This window comes from Triturus cristatus, chromosome 10 (assembly GCF_964204655.1).
Source record: "Triturus cristatus chromosome 10, aTriCri1.1, whole genome shotgun sequence".
Taxonomy (NCBI): domain Eukaryota; kingdom Metazoa; phylum Chordata; class Amphibia; order Caudata; family Salamandridae; genus Triturus; species Triturus cristatus.
This window is the reverse complement of record NC_140593.1, coordinates 1048267580-1048282733: the sequence shown is the minus strand read 5'-3', so window position 1 is coordinate 1048282733 and position 15154 is coordinate 1048267580. Positions and strand designations below refer to the sequence as shown.

At 41.8% G+C, this 15154-nt stretch overlaps 1 protein-coding gene across 1 annotated transcript in view; it reads right to left on the bottom strand.

Annotated features, from left to right (window-relative positions):
- Positions 1–15154, bottom strand: part of LOC146796532 (actin, cytoplasmic 1-like) — a 46417-nt gene that overhangs the window by 15371 nt on the left and 15892 nt on the right. Inside the window, exons 2-3 of the mRNA XM_085629153.1 lie at positions 12555–12683; positions 8191–8430 (exon numbers count right to left, since the gene is read on the bottom strand). Of these exons, the coding sequence (XP_085485279.1) occupies positions 8191–8430; positions 12555–12677 (363 nt within the window). The 5' untranslated portion in view covers positions 12678–12683. The remainder of the gene's footprint in view (positions 1–8190; positions 8431–12554; positions 12684–15154) is intronic.

The following is a 15154-nucleotide window of genomic DNA, read 5'->3' as shown; positions in this document are numbered from 1 at the left end:
GGTTTAAACCTGGCAGAGAGATAGGCGGGGCCGACTCCTCGAACAGCTCTAAAGGTTGTCAGGAGGAGTTTAAAAAGAATTCTTTTAGGAATTGATAGCCAATGTAAAGTCTTCAATGCAGCTGAGGCCGATGATTTACGAGGAAGGCCCAGGGCCAGTCTGGCAGCTGCATGTTGGACAACCTGAAGCCGTCTTAAGGACGATTTATTGGTCCCAACGAGAAGGTTGTTGCAGTAGTCCAACCGTGACAAAATCAGAGCTACTGTAACTGTTTTTCTTGCTGTTGCTGGAATGACATTGAAGAACTTTTTCAAAGTTCGAATGTGGCTAAAACAGATCCCTGTTAATTTTGATACATGCGGCTTAAATGAAAGTGAGGTGTCAAACAGAACTCCCAGATTTCTGGCAACCTCCACAATGGATGGAGGTGCTGCCGTATCCTCTGGCCACCAATCCTTGGGTTGGAATGTGTTGTTTTTGCCAATGGGAAGGATCTCTGTTTTATCGGTGTTACAACAGAGGTGGTTGTTAGTCATCCATTTAATGATCTCTGAGAAACAGGTTTTAAAATTCTCCTCTGCTGATGTTGTTTTGTCCTCCAGAGACAAAATGAGTTGAGTGTCGTCAGCGTAGGATGTGGTCTCAATTCCAAAGGAAGAGATCAAAGAGATCAGAGGGGCCATGTATATGTTAAACAGCAGGGGACTGATGGAGGCCCCCTGAGGGACACCCGTAGAGACAGTGCGTTCAGATGACACGCAAGATCCCAAGGAGATGACTTGTTTCCTGTTAGACAGAAATGATGATATCCATGCCAGGGCCAAGTTTGTAATGCCGCATGATCTTAATCTGGCTAACAGGATGTCATGGGAAATGGTATCGAACGCGGCAGACAAGTCTAACAAAATCAAGACTGCCTTCCTGCCACTGTCCAAGATGAATTTAAGGGTGTCCGTGATCTCGAGTAACGCTGACTCCGTCGAGTGTCTGGGACGAAAACCCGATTGTCGAGGATGGAGGATGGACGCAGATTCAGTAAAGCTTGCCAATTGTTGACACACGATTTTCTCAGTGATCTTACCCAAGATGGGGAGAAGCGAAATGGGCCTGTAGTTGGATAATATTGAGGAATCTACGTTCTGTTTCTTTTTTAGAGGTTTGACAATCGCAAATTTCCAATCTGTGGGCACTTTACCCAAGGCAAGAGAGGAGTTCACTATGCCATTGATTACAGGATTAACCACATCAATAATATGATGTAAAAACGTCGGGGGGCAGACGTCCAGTGGTGAACCAGATTTGCAAGCTAATCTAGCCTCTTTAGTTTGGGCTAAAGTGGCCACTTGAAATGATGCCAGAACTGGAAGATTAGAACTGAGGTCTGGTTCATTTGTATCGTTAAAATCTTCCGCTTTCCAAGTCCTAAAGTTACTATAACTTTACTATACTATAGTTAAGATAATATTGCAGACAAATATAACGCTGGTAAAAGGCATTACTTACTGGCACTGCGGGACGGCCTTTTTCGTTTTAATTAATCTGCGAGGGATGAGGCCTGCTGCAAGACACGCTGATTGCCTCTGACTTCGGATAATGATTAAGGCGGCAGCTGCGCAGTATGCTGGGCGGGTTGCGGGTGAAAACACTTCTCATTGGTCCGATTCGGGGCACAAACTTGATGATTCGACAAGGAGGGACAGGCCCAGGCTACTAATATGTTTTGCAAACGTTTATTGGTAGTGCACTATGCTAGCGCGAGCGGCGCTATCAATGAATGACTGCAAAATGGAAATGGGGTGTGACGGTGTTGGTGACCTACGCCGAGGCAGGGACCCACGCAGCTTCAATTTCTGGCGGTAATGTAATGTGTGTGGCTCAAATTTAGGTGGGCATCGGAGCTGCTGCATCCAATTTGAAATGTTTTAGGCGCCCGAATTAATGTGCGATATCAGCTCTTCATGGGGGAGCGGGGGGGGGAGGAGACTGGAACAGCCAATGGCTCTTACTCTGAGTAGCGTGCAGGCACGCAGCCAATAACATTATTATTCATACTGCATGTGGACTCAACCAACGTGTAGGCCCAGAGCTGAGAAATAAGTGCTGGTGCTAAGCACTGGAAAGCACCGGCACAAATTAAGCACTGCCCCCATGCTAATATTCTCCTACCAGTATCAGTTCCCATCTGCGAGGGGATTCCTAAAAGGGGGATAGTAGGGGCGTATGGAGCTACTGCCTTCGTGTATCTCAAAGCACTCCTCCAGTACAATAACGCAACTCTCAATAAGTGGAGCACCGTATGAGGAATCTTGCTAGTGGGTAATAAGAGTGTATGTATGTGCCCTCTTTCCCATGACTGACGAGTCATATCAGTCTCCTGTAGATTCCGGCCAGCCGCCCAGTATGCCAGCCATAGTAGCTGGCTCGCATAGCAATAAGCTTTCAGATCCGGTGCCCCCATTCCCCCATGTTTTGTGTCTAATTGTAACTTCACTAGTCCAATACGCCTGGGGCCTGTGCCCCATATCAGGTCAATTAATAGGGAGTTTTTTAACTTAAATACCTGCGCTGGGACAATGATGGGCAAATTAGTGAAGTATAACAACCTGGGGAGAATCGCCATTTTGGCAATAACCACTCTACCCGCTACCAATAGGGGCAGGGAAGTCCAGAATTTTATTTGGGGTTTAAGCACAGCTATAGTACGGTTTAAGTTACCATCCAGGATATCCATCATTTCCCTGTATACCTGAATTCCTAGATATTTGAAGGTAATAGGTGCTGTCTGAAACGTCCACTTCCCAAAGCATATGGGACTGTTACGTGTTACGTCAATGAAAAAATATACATAGAACTTGGTCTCGTTTATAGCGAGACCTGAGAGCCGTTGGAAAGTATCAAAGATAGTAGGCATGGGTTCATAGTCCTCGTCCAGATTTTTGAGATATAAAATTAAATCATCCGCATACGCAGAGACGATATGTATATTGGTTCCCATTTTGATCTCTCTGTGACCCGTCATATTTCAAAGTTTATGCAGGAGATAATAAGGGTGACAGTGGGCAACCTTGTCTGGTACCCCGCGCTGCACTGTATTGCTGTGAAATATGTTGTCCCGTAAGTGCACGCGTGGTGGGGTTCATGTATAGCAGCCTCACCCAACTTATATATTCCTCTGGTATGCCAAATCTTGAGAGGGTATAGAACATATATTGCCAGTGTAGGGAATCAAAGGCTTGACGGAGATCGAGCGAAATACATCCACCTGCAGTAGCAGCTGAAGTCATTATTTGGTGCAGTCTCCTGATATTAAGTGCTGTGCTTCTGCCCAGGACAAAGCCGCATTGATCAATGTGTATCAACTGCGGGATAAACTGACATAGTCTATTCGCCAATAACTTACTCAGTATTTTATAGTCCGTATTTAGAAGTGAGAGGGGTCTATACCCCGCCATATCCACACTATCTTGGCCTGGTTTCAGGAGCGAGACCACCGTTGCTTGTAACGTGGTAAGGGGAAGTGTACCAGTATGTAACGAGGCCTGTTACAACTGTTGTAAGTGAAGTACCAATAAGTCTCAGTATGCTGCCTAAAATTCAACGGGCAGACCATCACTCCCTGGTGCTTTATTACGAGGAAGAGCTACAATCGCCCGTTTAATTTCCATGCTAGTCACCGGTTCTCTCAGCTCCTCCTTGTGGTTATGTAATAATTGTGGGAGCTGTAGACCTTCAAAAAGGGCTCAAAGTCTGCATCATCAAAGTCTGCCGGTTTCTCGTATAACTTCTCATAATAATTTTTAAAGGCAGTGTTTATTTCTAGTTGGGTAAAGACAGCGACACCTTCCATACTTCGGATCTCAAGAATAGGGGATACTGACGGGGTGTCTTTAATAATTTTAGCGAGAAGTGGGCCTGCTATATCCACTGTTGCATGTTGTTTCTCAGTATAAAGACGATAGTCTAAATGTGCAGGTCGTCCAATAGTTCCGCGTGTTTTATAGGTGCTTCTTGTAACTGTGCCTGTTGTGATCCGTTCAGTATGGCTTCCTGCTCCAACTTACCCAGGCAATTTTCGACCTATGTAAACTATTCGATGAGAGCACGCCATGCTCCCGCCCTCGTGCTAATTGCTACCCCCGTATTACGGTTTTAAAGGCATCCCATTCGATTTGACGTGTGCTTGCTGTATCCAAATTGTCAATAATATAATTGCCTATTGCCGTGGATAGTGCACTGTGAAAGACCGGGTCTTCTAATAGCGTGGGCTGTAATTTCCAAGTCGGTATCAGCGCCAGAACCCTGCCCCACTTGAGTGTGAGTTCTATGGGATTATGATCCGATAATGTTTTGCACAAATGTGTCGTATCACTAACAAGGCCAAGTATATCAAGGAGCAAAATATTCTGTCAATGCGGGTATGTAACCCATGTGGTGGTGAGTAGAAGGAGTATTCCCTGCTAGTGGGGTGTGCCATTCGCTATGCGTCTCCTATCCCCCACCCATCTGCCCATCCCTTGAGTGCTTCCGCCAACTTTCTACATCCTGTATTGTGATATGGAGGGTGCGACCTGTCCAGATCAATATCTAACACAGTGTTAAAATCGCCCCAAAACACAGAGGTATTCTTCCCATCACACCAATACCGTGCTAAGAATCTCTAGGAATTTGTCTTGATCTGTGTTCGGAGCATATATGCTTCCCATCACAATGTGTTCCCCATCTAGCAAACCATGTACTAAGAGATATCTACTATTTGAATCAATCTTCTGCTCTAATAACTTGAATGGGGTAATACTCCGTATCCATATCGCAGCCCCACGTGCAAATGCCGAGTAGGACGAAAAGAACAGTTGACCCTGCCATATCTTTTGCATCTTTACTGCTTCATCATGCTTCAAGTGGGTTTCTTGGAGAAGCGCTATATTCGTTTTCCTTCTGTTTAGCTGTGCCAGTAACCTATGCCTTTTATGGTTGGAGCCCAGCCCCCTTACATTCCAAGAGCTGTACTTATATTTGCTAGGATGTATCATAAGGTCCTGAGTAGGGTGATCCGCCTTTAACATAGAGGATAATAGGCCAATCTGGTACAATATAACCTGTAGCTGAGTCTGTACATCTATAAAAACTCCCCAATACTAGGTTCCCCCATAGGCCATTAGAGGACCAAACCATGAACAAAAGTTCAACAGGAACTTCGAGTAAGAGATAACATAGTGCAGTCGCCAAAGGGGGGGCTGCAACCACCACATTCCTGACATACATTACCCTGTATGCAATTACATCGTTCCCATCGCTCCAGCACAATCCCCATCATCGTAAAATAAACATGGATAATAGGAACATCAAGTATCATTGTAAACAGCGATTCATACTTATCTTTACAGTATACGACACCAACGTCTGGAGGGCCCAGCATACAATTTTAGTAGTCATTTGCAGTCTGCTGAGTAACTAATGGAAACAATGCCAGACTGGTTTCAGAGTCTGAGTGGACAGTGGCATCGTTCGAAGAGTGGAGAGACACAGCGGGGGACTTGGCATCATGCTCCACCAGTGCTGCCCCCGTCAGGATAGCGTATTTTTGGCTTTCCGAGATCTGCTCGAGAGATGGGCTTACACTAGGACCACTTCTAAGACGCCGATTTTTATCCACTCTGTCTTCATCTTCGTGCTGTGATAAGGATCGCGTAGATTGACTCGGCTGGAGCGAGTTCTGGGAGATAGGAGGTGGGAAAGGGATTTCCATCCAGTCCGCTACTTCCTCGGGGTTGTCAAAAAAAGGGATTTTTGTCAAAAAATAACTTTTAAGCGGGCCAGGAAGAGTAGAGCATATTTCAAATTGTGCACCCGTAGTTTCTTTTTGACGTCTTGGAAGGTGGCTCTCGCTTTCTGAGCCGCCAGTGTAAAATTCGGATACACGGAGATCTTTTTATTTTCAAAGTGGATGGGAGCATTCTCCCTCGCAGCCAAAGTATCGGGTCCCAGTCTCTATAGTTCAGTATACGCGCTATCAGTGGTCGGGGCGGCGCCCCCGGAGGGGGAGGTCTAGGTGGCACCCTGTGCGCCCTCTCCACACTATAGAGATCCGTGAGGCCTTCCCTTGCCACATGTTCTCGCAGCCATTTTTCCACATATTGAGTGGGATTAGATCCCTCACTCCTCTCCGGTATACCCAGTATTCAGACGTTATTTCTACGGGATCTCCCTTCTGCATCATCCTCCCTATCTTGCAATCCTTGTTGCTGTTGTTGTAGTTGTTCCACTTGCGAAGTGTGCATTGTTTGTTTGCGGTATCAAATCATCTATTTTATTTGATCTTACTTTGTCTGCCAACTTTTTATGATCCGCTTGCAACAGGTTGAGGCTAGAAGATAGCGTACCTATTTGAGTTTCAATCGCTACTCGAGAGTCTCTTATTTCTTTCAGTATCACGTCCAGCTTAGCAGCGTTTTGTTCAGACCCCGTGGGCGGCACAACATCCAATTCAGGACTTTGCGCGAAGTCACTACGCGTTGCAGTATGCGTGTCCTCAAAGGTAGGGGGATCGGGCTGCCAAGCGTTGATGCCACCCATTATGCAGAGGAGTGGAGACCCAGCACAACAATCCTTTCCAATATATTGGGTTTAAAGAAAATGAACAAACCCACCCTCACGCTATTCTCTGTAGATTGTGACTGGGTACAGCCGCAGTTAGGCTAAATCTGCCCTCTCAGGAGCGCACGCAGCAGGACAGGCTGTTGAAGTGGCTATCTTCAGGGCCAATGTGCCAGGGAGGCGCAAGAGGTTCCGTGGTCGTGTGTGTAGAGTTCGTGCCATGTCTCTGGGTATGCACACCACTCATTATAGCTTCCTCGCAGTGTCACTACAGTGGCAGGCACTCAGGGAACGACAGGGCAGCCCACCGCTCTCCGATCAGCGTCAGGCTAGAAGACTTAATGTCATCTGCCACCCTTACGGACGGAAAGCTGGCACCAAACACCAATCAGGCCCATTACCTTTGACAGATTTGACGGAATACATCTTGAGTATTACAGTTGCCCCGGTACTATCAATTAACTCCATTTTGGAATATGCTGGAGGTTTACGCTGACATTTTGTATTTAAGAAATGGTAAGATGCTGGTAGGACTGTGATAGAAATTGTTATGCATTTTATAAACTGTAAAACTTTTTCTGAGTTATAGGTGATGTATCTTCATTTTTGCAATTTTTGTTTATAGGCTGTACAATTTACCTATTTCGCTGAATTGTGTGTTGTCCATATCTATGGTTGACAAGGAGGTCTCCTAAGGACTCGCAATTATAAATATATCTGTTGACAAAATGATTCCTAAAATATGCACGTGTTGAAAAGAAAACATTTAAATGTACTTCATGGTTCAAATCTAAAACTTATGAAGTTTTATATCAGTTCTCTTTATGTGAGCGGCATTTCAAAAGACATGCAATGAAGAAATAGGTTGATTGATGTTAGCATTGCGATCCTTTGGTGATCTCTGCCTGGAAAGTCAATGCAGTTTGCGGAGGGAACTTGTTGACAAATGCGTTATCTCTTTTAGGTCATTGATTACCGTGGCTTTGGTTGCACAGAAATCAAAGAAGAAACCTACTCAAAGGAATTTGTGAGGATAGGTGCTATTCGTGTAGTTTCACTGTAGAATTTGGCAAAGTAAGAGGGTGGGGGAGAATGTTAACACATTGTTTCACTGGAATAAGGGACAGAATAAAACCCTATGAATTCCACTACTAAACTGAATTTGTATTGTATGTCTTTTCCTAAGTGTCAAAGAGTTTACTCAATAAAATTAAAAAAGATTCCATGACAACCAGCCATATTCTTAATAATTATGATTTGTTTCTATGCAGCGATTCCGTATTCTTGGTGAAATACAAACTAAGACTGAAGGATGTATCTGCCTTGGTAGAATAATCAAAACCCCAGACAACAAAGCTAACACACTTTTCCCTGGAAGCTTCTTAAAGAAGAGCTCCTGACTTCTCAAACCACACATTTGATTTGGTGAACTTAAGTGGGACCAGTGATTCTCTCTATGAAAGTAGATTTTCAACAGAACGCAGACAACAAAATGAAAATATTATTAAAAATGAGTAAAAGTAACAAAATGTACAAAAGTAATATGTTTTCTTCGAAGGTTATGATTGCTCAAGGTGTGGGTATGGATTAACACACCTGTGTCATCTTTTCTCTGTTTGTTTTAGGGTTCATTGGTGCTTCTGTTAGCAGGACCGGGTGTTCCTCTGGGGCAACTCTCAGCTCGTTGTAGAAGGTATGATGCCAAATCTTCTCCATATCATCCCAGTTGTTCACAACACCATGTTCAATAGGATATTTCAAAGAAAGGATGCCTCTCTTGCTCTGGGCTTCGTCACCAACGTAGCTGTCTTTCTGGCCCATACCAACCATCACGCCCTAACAAGAGGGGAAGAGGCAATGTAATGAAAACAATGATTTTATATGTATTCACAACTAATTTAAATAATTAAAGTTTGATAAAAAGTGACAAATACAGCTTAAACCATTGAAAGGACATCCAGATAAATAACTACAAATACAGGGTTGTCTTCACAGAGGGGTCTGTATTAAGATGGACACTTGGAAAACAGCTCAAGAAGTCCACTGTAATTATCTCAAGATGGAACACAAGTACTGGTAATAGTCAAACATTTGGATTCTTCTACCCCACTTCCTCTCTTTTTCTCTCTCTCTCTCTCTTCATTATTAGCTCTTTTTTTCTACATCTCTCTTGATCTATATTTCTGTACAACTTTCTCCACCTCTTTCTTTCCCTGTACATGTTAAATATTTATGATAGATGTCTTGATGTACTCGAATCCCACAGGCATGTGAATAAGGGCTTGACTACAGTGGGCCAGTTGCCTGTAAACAGATGAAAGTCTAAAACCTTGCCCAGCAAACGACTATCTTCCATCCTCCCCCTGACCCCACTGAAGTTTCCTTTGTAGTTGTTGTAAAAAATTTTAAATGTATAGCAAAAAGCGTACGTCTCCTTCTTGGAATCTAAGATGTTAGCTTAAATGAATTGAAATTATATTTTTCATACTGTCTCAGTTTGGAGGGATTGCATGCTAATGAGCGATGTGCAGAATGTTATTGTGAAGGAGTTTCATTTTTTAATGTATAACAAAAAGTGTATGCATCCTTTGTGGAATCCAAGATGTCCATTCAAATAAAATTAAATAATATTTTCCACACCGACTCAGTTTTAGAGGGCCAACGAGCTTAGTGCAGAAGTATACCGTGAAGATGTTTCATTTCTAAACTGTCCCATTTGGCTACAGCACCGTGTTCTAAAACTATTGCAGCATTAACAGCTTTTTAATAGCTGAACCCTTATAGGTGAATTTCTAGCTGTTTCTAAACTTATACTTATTCACTTTACTACAGGTTTTATTGAATTGCAGTGATTTGCCTGCACTACGTAATTTACTTTAAGCTATTTTATACTGATTTGTATGCATTTCTCTTAAAGTGGCCTCCTTGTCTGTCTGAAAAAAGTGAAATTGAAAGAGAACTGTCTTTAACTGTACTAAGGACTTCTTACATTTGGACATCCCAATATTACAGCAAGCTGAATTTTCAAGCCAAGATGTTTCAGAATCTGCTCTTCAGCATTAAAATCTTTTATGAGGGAAGTCCTTCTTCTGTTAATATCCTCTCTTTTCAATCCGCTTGGAAAAGGTATTTTTTTATCTTTACTGTTTAACAACTATTGTCTGTATTGTGATTACTAGCTATGCTTTTATTTTTCTGTCTGAATACTTTTTTGTCGGACTAGTTTTTACATCTAAACAATGTATCATCTCATTGAGGAATTTTACTTTGGACTATGTATTTTTTTATTATTCAATTTAATCTGGCTCTCAAACAGTAGCGAGTAGACATTAAAAATTGTTGGTTGTCAAGGACAATCCAGAGTGCCAATTTATTATAGAATTTATATATTATCCTCCATAATCTTCAAACATTCATATCTGAGCTGTTTTTACATATGGAATAAATAGCAAAAAGCAACGTAAATTGATGAGTATTATGTTGTTTTATATAAATTGAATCATTTATATATACTCACACATTTATAAACAAGGCTGTCAACACGAGGTGAAGCTTAAGGGGATGTGTGATCAAGTGACATCTGTGCGGTGATTCCTCACACCAGCGATTTTGACTTGGTGAGTTGTTACCATTTGATCTTTGTTAACGTGAGGTCTGGCATTCAAGAGCAGGTCTTGTATATAACAGAGCGGGCGTAATTTAATTTGTCCATCCCGCGTTTCTTATAGATCACCCACGCCGTATGCGACTGATTGCGTCCATTCCAAATCCTCCTTCCGACTTTCCCTTTCATGGTAGAATCATCACACCTGCGATATTTTGCCTTAGTGAGTGATTACCAGTTGTTCTTTAAAAACATGACGTCTGGCATTTAGAAGCAGGTCTTGTGCATAACAGATCGGGTGTAATTTAAATTGTCCATCCCCCTTTCTTATAGATCTACAACACCAGAGTCAAGATCACATGTGATCTATCCACTAGGTTGTACAGATGGCTGACTAACCAGGATTAACTCTGGTTTCTTGTGGGTGAGTGGTGTCACCCCGTCTTTGATTTCGAATTTGCAGACCTTATTAGGCTCAGCTATGGAACACACCTTAATTCACGCTTTCTTCATTTATAGGCTTTCTTCCCCTACTCCCCCATACTTGTTCTGATGAAGACCCGCCTTGACTACTTAATAGAGCATAGATTGGGTTGAAAGGTCGACGATCTCTCACTGTCCAGATTGACGAAGGCTGTGCGTGCAAAAGACTAATTAACCTGAATAAAGCAACAGAGTCATTGTGTTCTTCACAATATTCTGGACTCCCTTTTTTTTTCCTTGTACATATTTTAATCATCTCGTTCATAATACGCACTGAATTCTATCACTGGGCACAAATGTCACTTGATCACACATCACCTTAAGCTTCACCTCGTGTTGACAGCCTTGTTTACAAATGTGTAAGTATATATAAATTATTAAATGTATTACATTTATATAAAACAACATAATACTCATCAATTTGCGTTGCTTTTGTTGCTTTTTGCTATGTGTTCCATTTGTCAAATGAATGAATGAATGTTTGAAGATTATGGAGAATAATATATAAATACTAATTGTTTACATAAGAAATAGTTGGTACACCCAACAGAACCATTGTTTTTGTTTATATATCCATAACCAGGTTCTGAGGGACACAGGGTCACCCCATTATTGTTTATTATTTATTATCCAGTATTTTGGTAAAGCACGAACAGCTAGCTAAAGGCATCCCGGCGCTGGGGCAGTAATGTCAATAACCTAACTCCTATTACGTGCATCAAACATAACTAGATTGAGCGACATTTATACTCAAGACATCACAACCGTGTCATTATCAAGGCTCAAAGGTTCCCACAAACTCCTAAGCACCACAGCTACCTTATGCTCCTCAATTACAGAGGGTTGCAACCAAAGACAGAGACCAAAGTCAAACTTGACTCTTCCACACCTATACTGAAGAGTGACAGGTAGTAAAAACGTAAGCGCAAATCATAAATGGACCTTACAAAAGCTGTTCCATTGCCTCCTTACATACTTGAGGGGGGGACACCACCATCTCTGAGCTAGGCAATCCATGCCGACAACCCACAGCCTCCCATCAGGTCTGCATAGTCAAGTGACCTTCCTTCCCCTGTTAACCACCAGGGTTCATTCGTTTTTGAACTTTTGCACCACTAATTTATGTTCTATACTTGACTTAGTCTTTGCTATGCATCTTAATTTCATAAAGTGCCTGACCGATACCTGCCCACCCCAAGCATTAAATTTAGTCATTCAGTACAAATCTATCAGCACAAGATAAAATAAAAAAGCAGAAGAATAATCTGGGCACAGGACACCATTCTCCAGAATAAGTTCTATCATAGCCTAAAATGAAACCCACCCTATTTATGCAAGCATTTAAAGACAAATGACTATACAAGCGTACCGCTCCCTCCCCCTCCAGCAAAGGGTGGGTGCTGTTGACCAAAACAACTCTGACTACAGGTTCATCATAATACCTATTGCAACTCATCACACACCTTCACAGTGAACGGCCATAATAGGTAAATATACAGATCCAACCCATAGTTGGCACAAATCAAGACTGGTGGGTATGGATCCTTTCTGTGATGGCCATAACATTCAGGCCTGTATAAATGCAGAGGTTAGGACTGGTTTTTTGTAAACAACAATAAGTAAAGCTAAAAATTGTTCCATGAATACTGAGAAGACATGAAAGTCAGCGTGTTTGTGTTTTTTTTAATGAAAATGTTTGATTGGTACCAGAAAAGCACTTCATTAGTATTTCCGTGCGATAGGGACCTAAAGCGTACTTCTATGGTTTTAAATCGTTTATCGCAATATCACTCAACTAATATATGAAAAAAGGAAAATCAACTAAAGGAGCCAAGCTATACCAAGCTGTTCTTGTAAATTAGAGGTCACTTACCTGGTGTCTTGGGCGCCCCACGATTGATGGAAAGACAGCACGTGGAGCATCATCTCCAGCGAAGCCGGCCTTGCACATACCAGATCCATTGTCAATTACCAGTGCAGCAATATCATCCTCCATGGTGAACTGTGGGCAGAAGAGTCATGAATACTGTTAGCAGCAAGAACAGGTGGAATACAGGGGGAGCTGGAGAGTAGAATGGCATTTACTCATTTCACATTTTGTCCCATATAAACTACTTGTGAATTGTTGCTGCATTCTATAGGCAGTACAGGAAGAGGTGCACAAAGCCCCCCAACATGATTCACTACATATGTTCAATAATAAGAGAAAATATAGTCCCTCGTGGTATGTGTATGACCACACCAAAGCCAGGTCAGACCTTTACTACACCAGCTATAATTAGGTTCCTTATTTTCTCTGTTACTAGACCCAGCTTCATAGGACGTCTCTGTATGGAAGGGATGGGGTCTTTGCCAAACACATTTTTGAAAAAACTAGATAAAAAAAATAGAACATTTCCAAATATATATAAAATAGGATTAAAGATACACCCCATGTATTCCTCTTTTGTGTGACTGATTCTCTTTCTAGTTTCCCAGTGTCACACCTCTTATGAGCTTGGTTCCTCTTGTGTTTCTATTCACCATCTAAATTCCGAAATTTACCATATATAGCTGATGTCCCTCACATTCATCCACGTCGTGTTGCTGGATATTCATTCCATTCCATGGTTGTTTCTACCTCGTGCTCATCACACCCTCCCTTCCGCTAATTGCCCACTTGAATAATCCTTATGTTTCTGCGCCTTATCCTCCCTTGCATGAGGATGATCTCCTCTTCCATCTCCCTTTCTGTAAGTGATCCTCCCTACAACCCATCACTTTGTTCCTGTTATTCCATATCTTCCCGTTTTGTGTGGCAAATCCACGTTCCCCGTGTGGCATTAAGGAGGTCTTCTGTAACCTTTGTGGAGGACTGATTCCACTTTCAATACTATTTTTATCTGGTCACACCATTTCATCCCAAAGAATTTCAGTTTGTTTATAATGTAAATGCTTGGTGTGGAATGGGACTGTAGGCTTTGGTGGCGTTTTGGTAAATTACATCAATCGCCCTACCTTTACATATTTTCCTTGTTACCGACTCGAAGGAATCAATTAGATTTGTCTAATATGACTTGCTCGTGTTATATCACATTTCAATGGACCTAGTAACTACCTTCTCCCAAGAAACAGCGACGGATGACTAAATCCTGCTTAGATGAGTTCATTAATGTTTTCCTCCCCAGGTGTTGTATTAACTAACCTGAAGGTGTAGGACCCTTCTGACTTAAAAAGTAGATCACAATTCTCTCCATTATATGTGACTACATAAATCTCAAAAAACACTTAACTGTAACTCACACCTTTAGTACCAAAACTGTTCCCTACTCTCATTCTTTTCAGAGCCGGAGAACTTTTTTTATGAATGTGTTTCACTCTTGTGAATAACTCAATAAGGTTGTTAGTCTCTGTGCTTTGTTAATTTCTTACTATAGGTCTCACTACAAGTTCACCTGGGATACCCATGTGGTATTCCTGCAGCAGAGAGAAGGATATCATGGGGATGTGTAGTTATGAAACACCTGAATACCTAGGTACTTAATGTTTAGCCTGAAACAATAGGAAATTGCCTTGGCAACTGGTGTTTCTGCACCAATCCCCATGGGTTTTCACACACACTGGGACTTTTTTCCCTCCACATTTGCCAAGTGTTTTCTTTGTGATTTGTCCGAATGGGTGCGGGACTGACATCAGCAACACAGTCTTGCCAATAAACTTGTGATCCTGATTCTTCAGGTAACTTCTGTTACTGAACCAATCTGTATTAATGGAACACTCGTAATGAGCTATGTGAAAACAAATGTTTTAATCAGCTTCATAGAATCCACGCTCTCCGTTTGTTAGAAAGCAAGTCTCTATAATTGAGAAATGCAGTAAAATTGCTAAGAACACATGGTCACTGTTTTGTTTATTTTTGTTTTTAAAAATGTTAAATTCTTGAGGACAAGCTCATGATTTCCTTTGGCCAATGTTTCATCTGCTTTCTCAACCTTTATCTACGCACTAGTTCACAACGTCCTACCTGGTCCTGTCACTTTACCAACTAACTCTTTGTGAGCCCCAGTATAAGGGATTCTTTGGTAAATCTGCTGGTCTCCAAGTCCTCCATGCGTTGTTTTGATACTCCTTTGTTGGCCTTTCATAAACTGTTCTTTTATTTCTATTAGTAACTGATTTTAAACAAATGCAAAGTAATCTGTGAGTATGGTCTCCTTTGCTATATAGATTGCGTTCGAAACGTACTCTCCAAAAGCAGTATGCAAAGGATTCAGAAGAAGTTTGCCTTTTAAGAGGTGAACTTAAAAAGCATACACAGCAACATATTGTTTTCCATGTACTAGTCACAAAGGGCCATTAGTTTGTTGCTGCTTAAAGAAAGCCTATATGCACAGACGTCTTTCGTTTGTGACAAAAAAGACGCAAATTGAACGCCACAATGACAGCAAAGTAAAACAAATGAACCTGTAAATATGTAATATATATTTCTCCAAC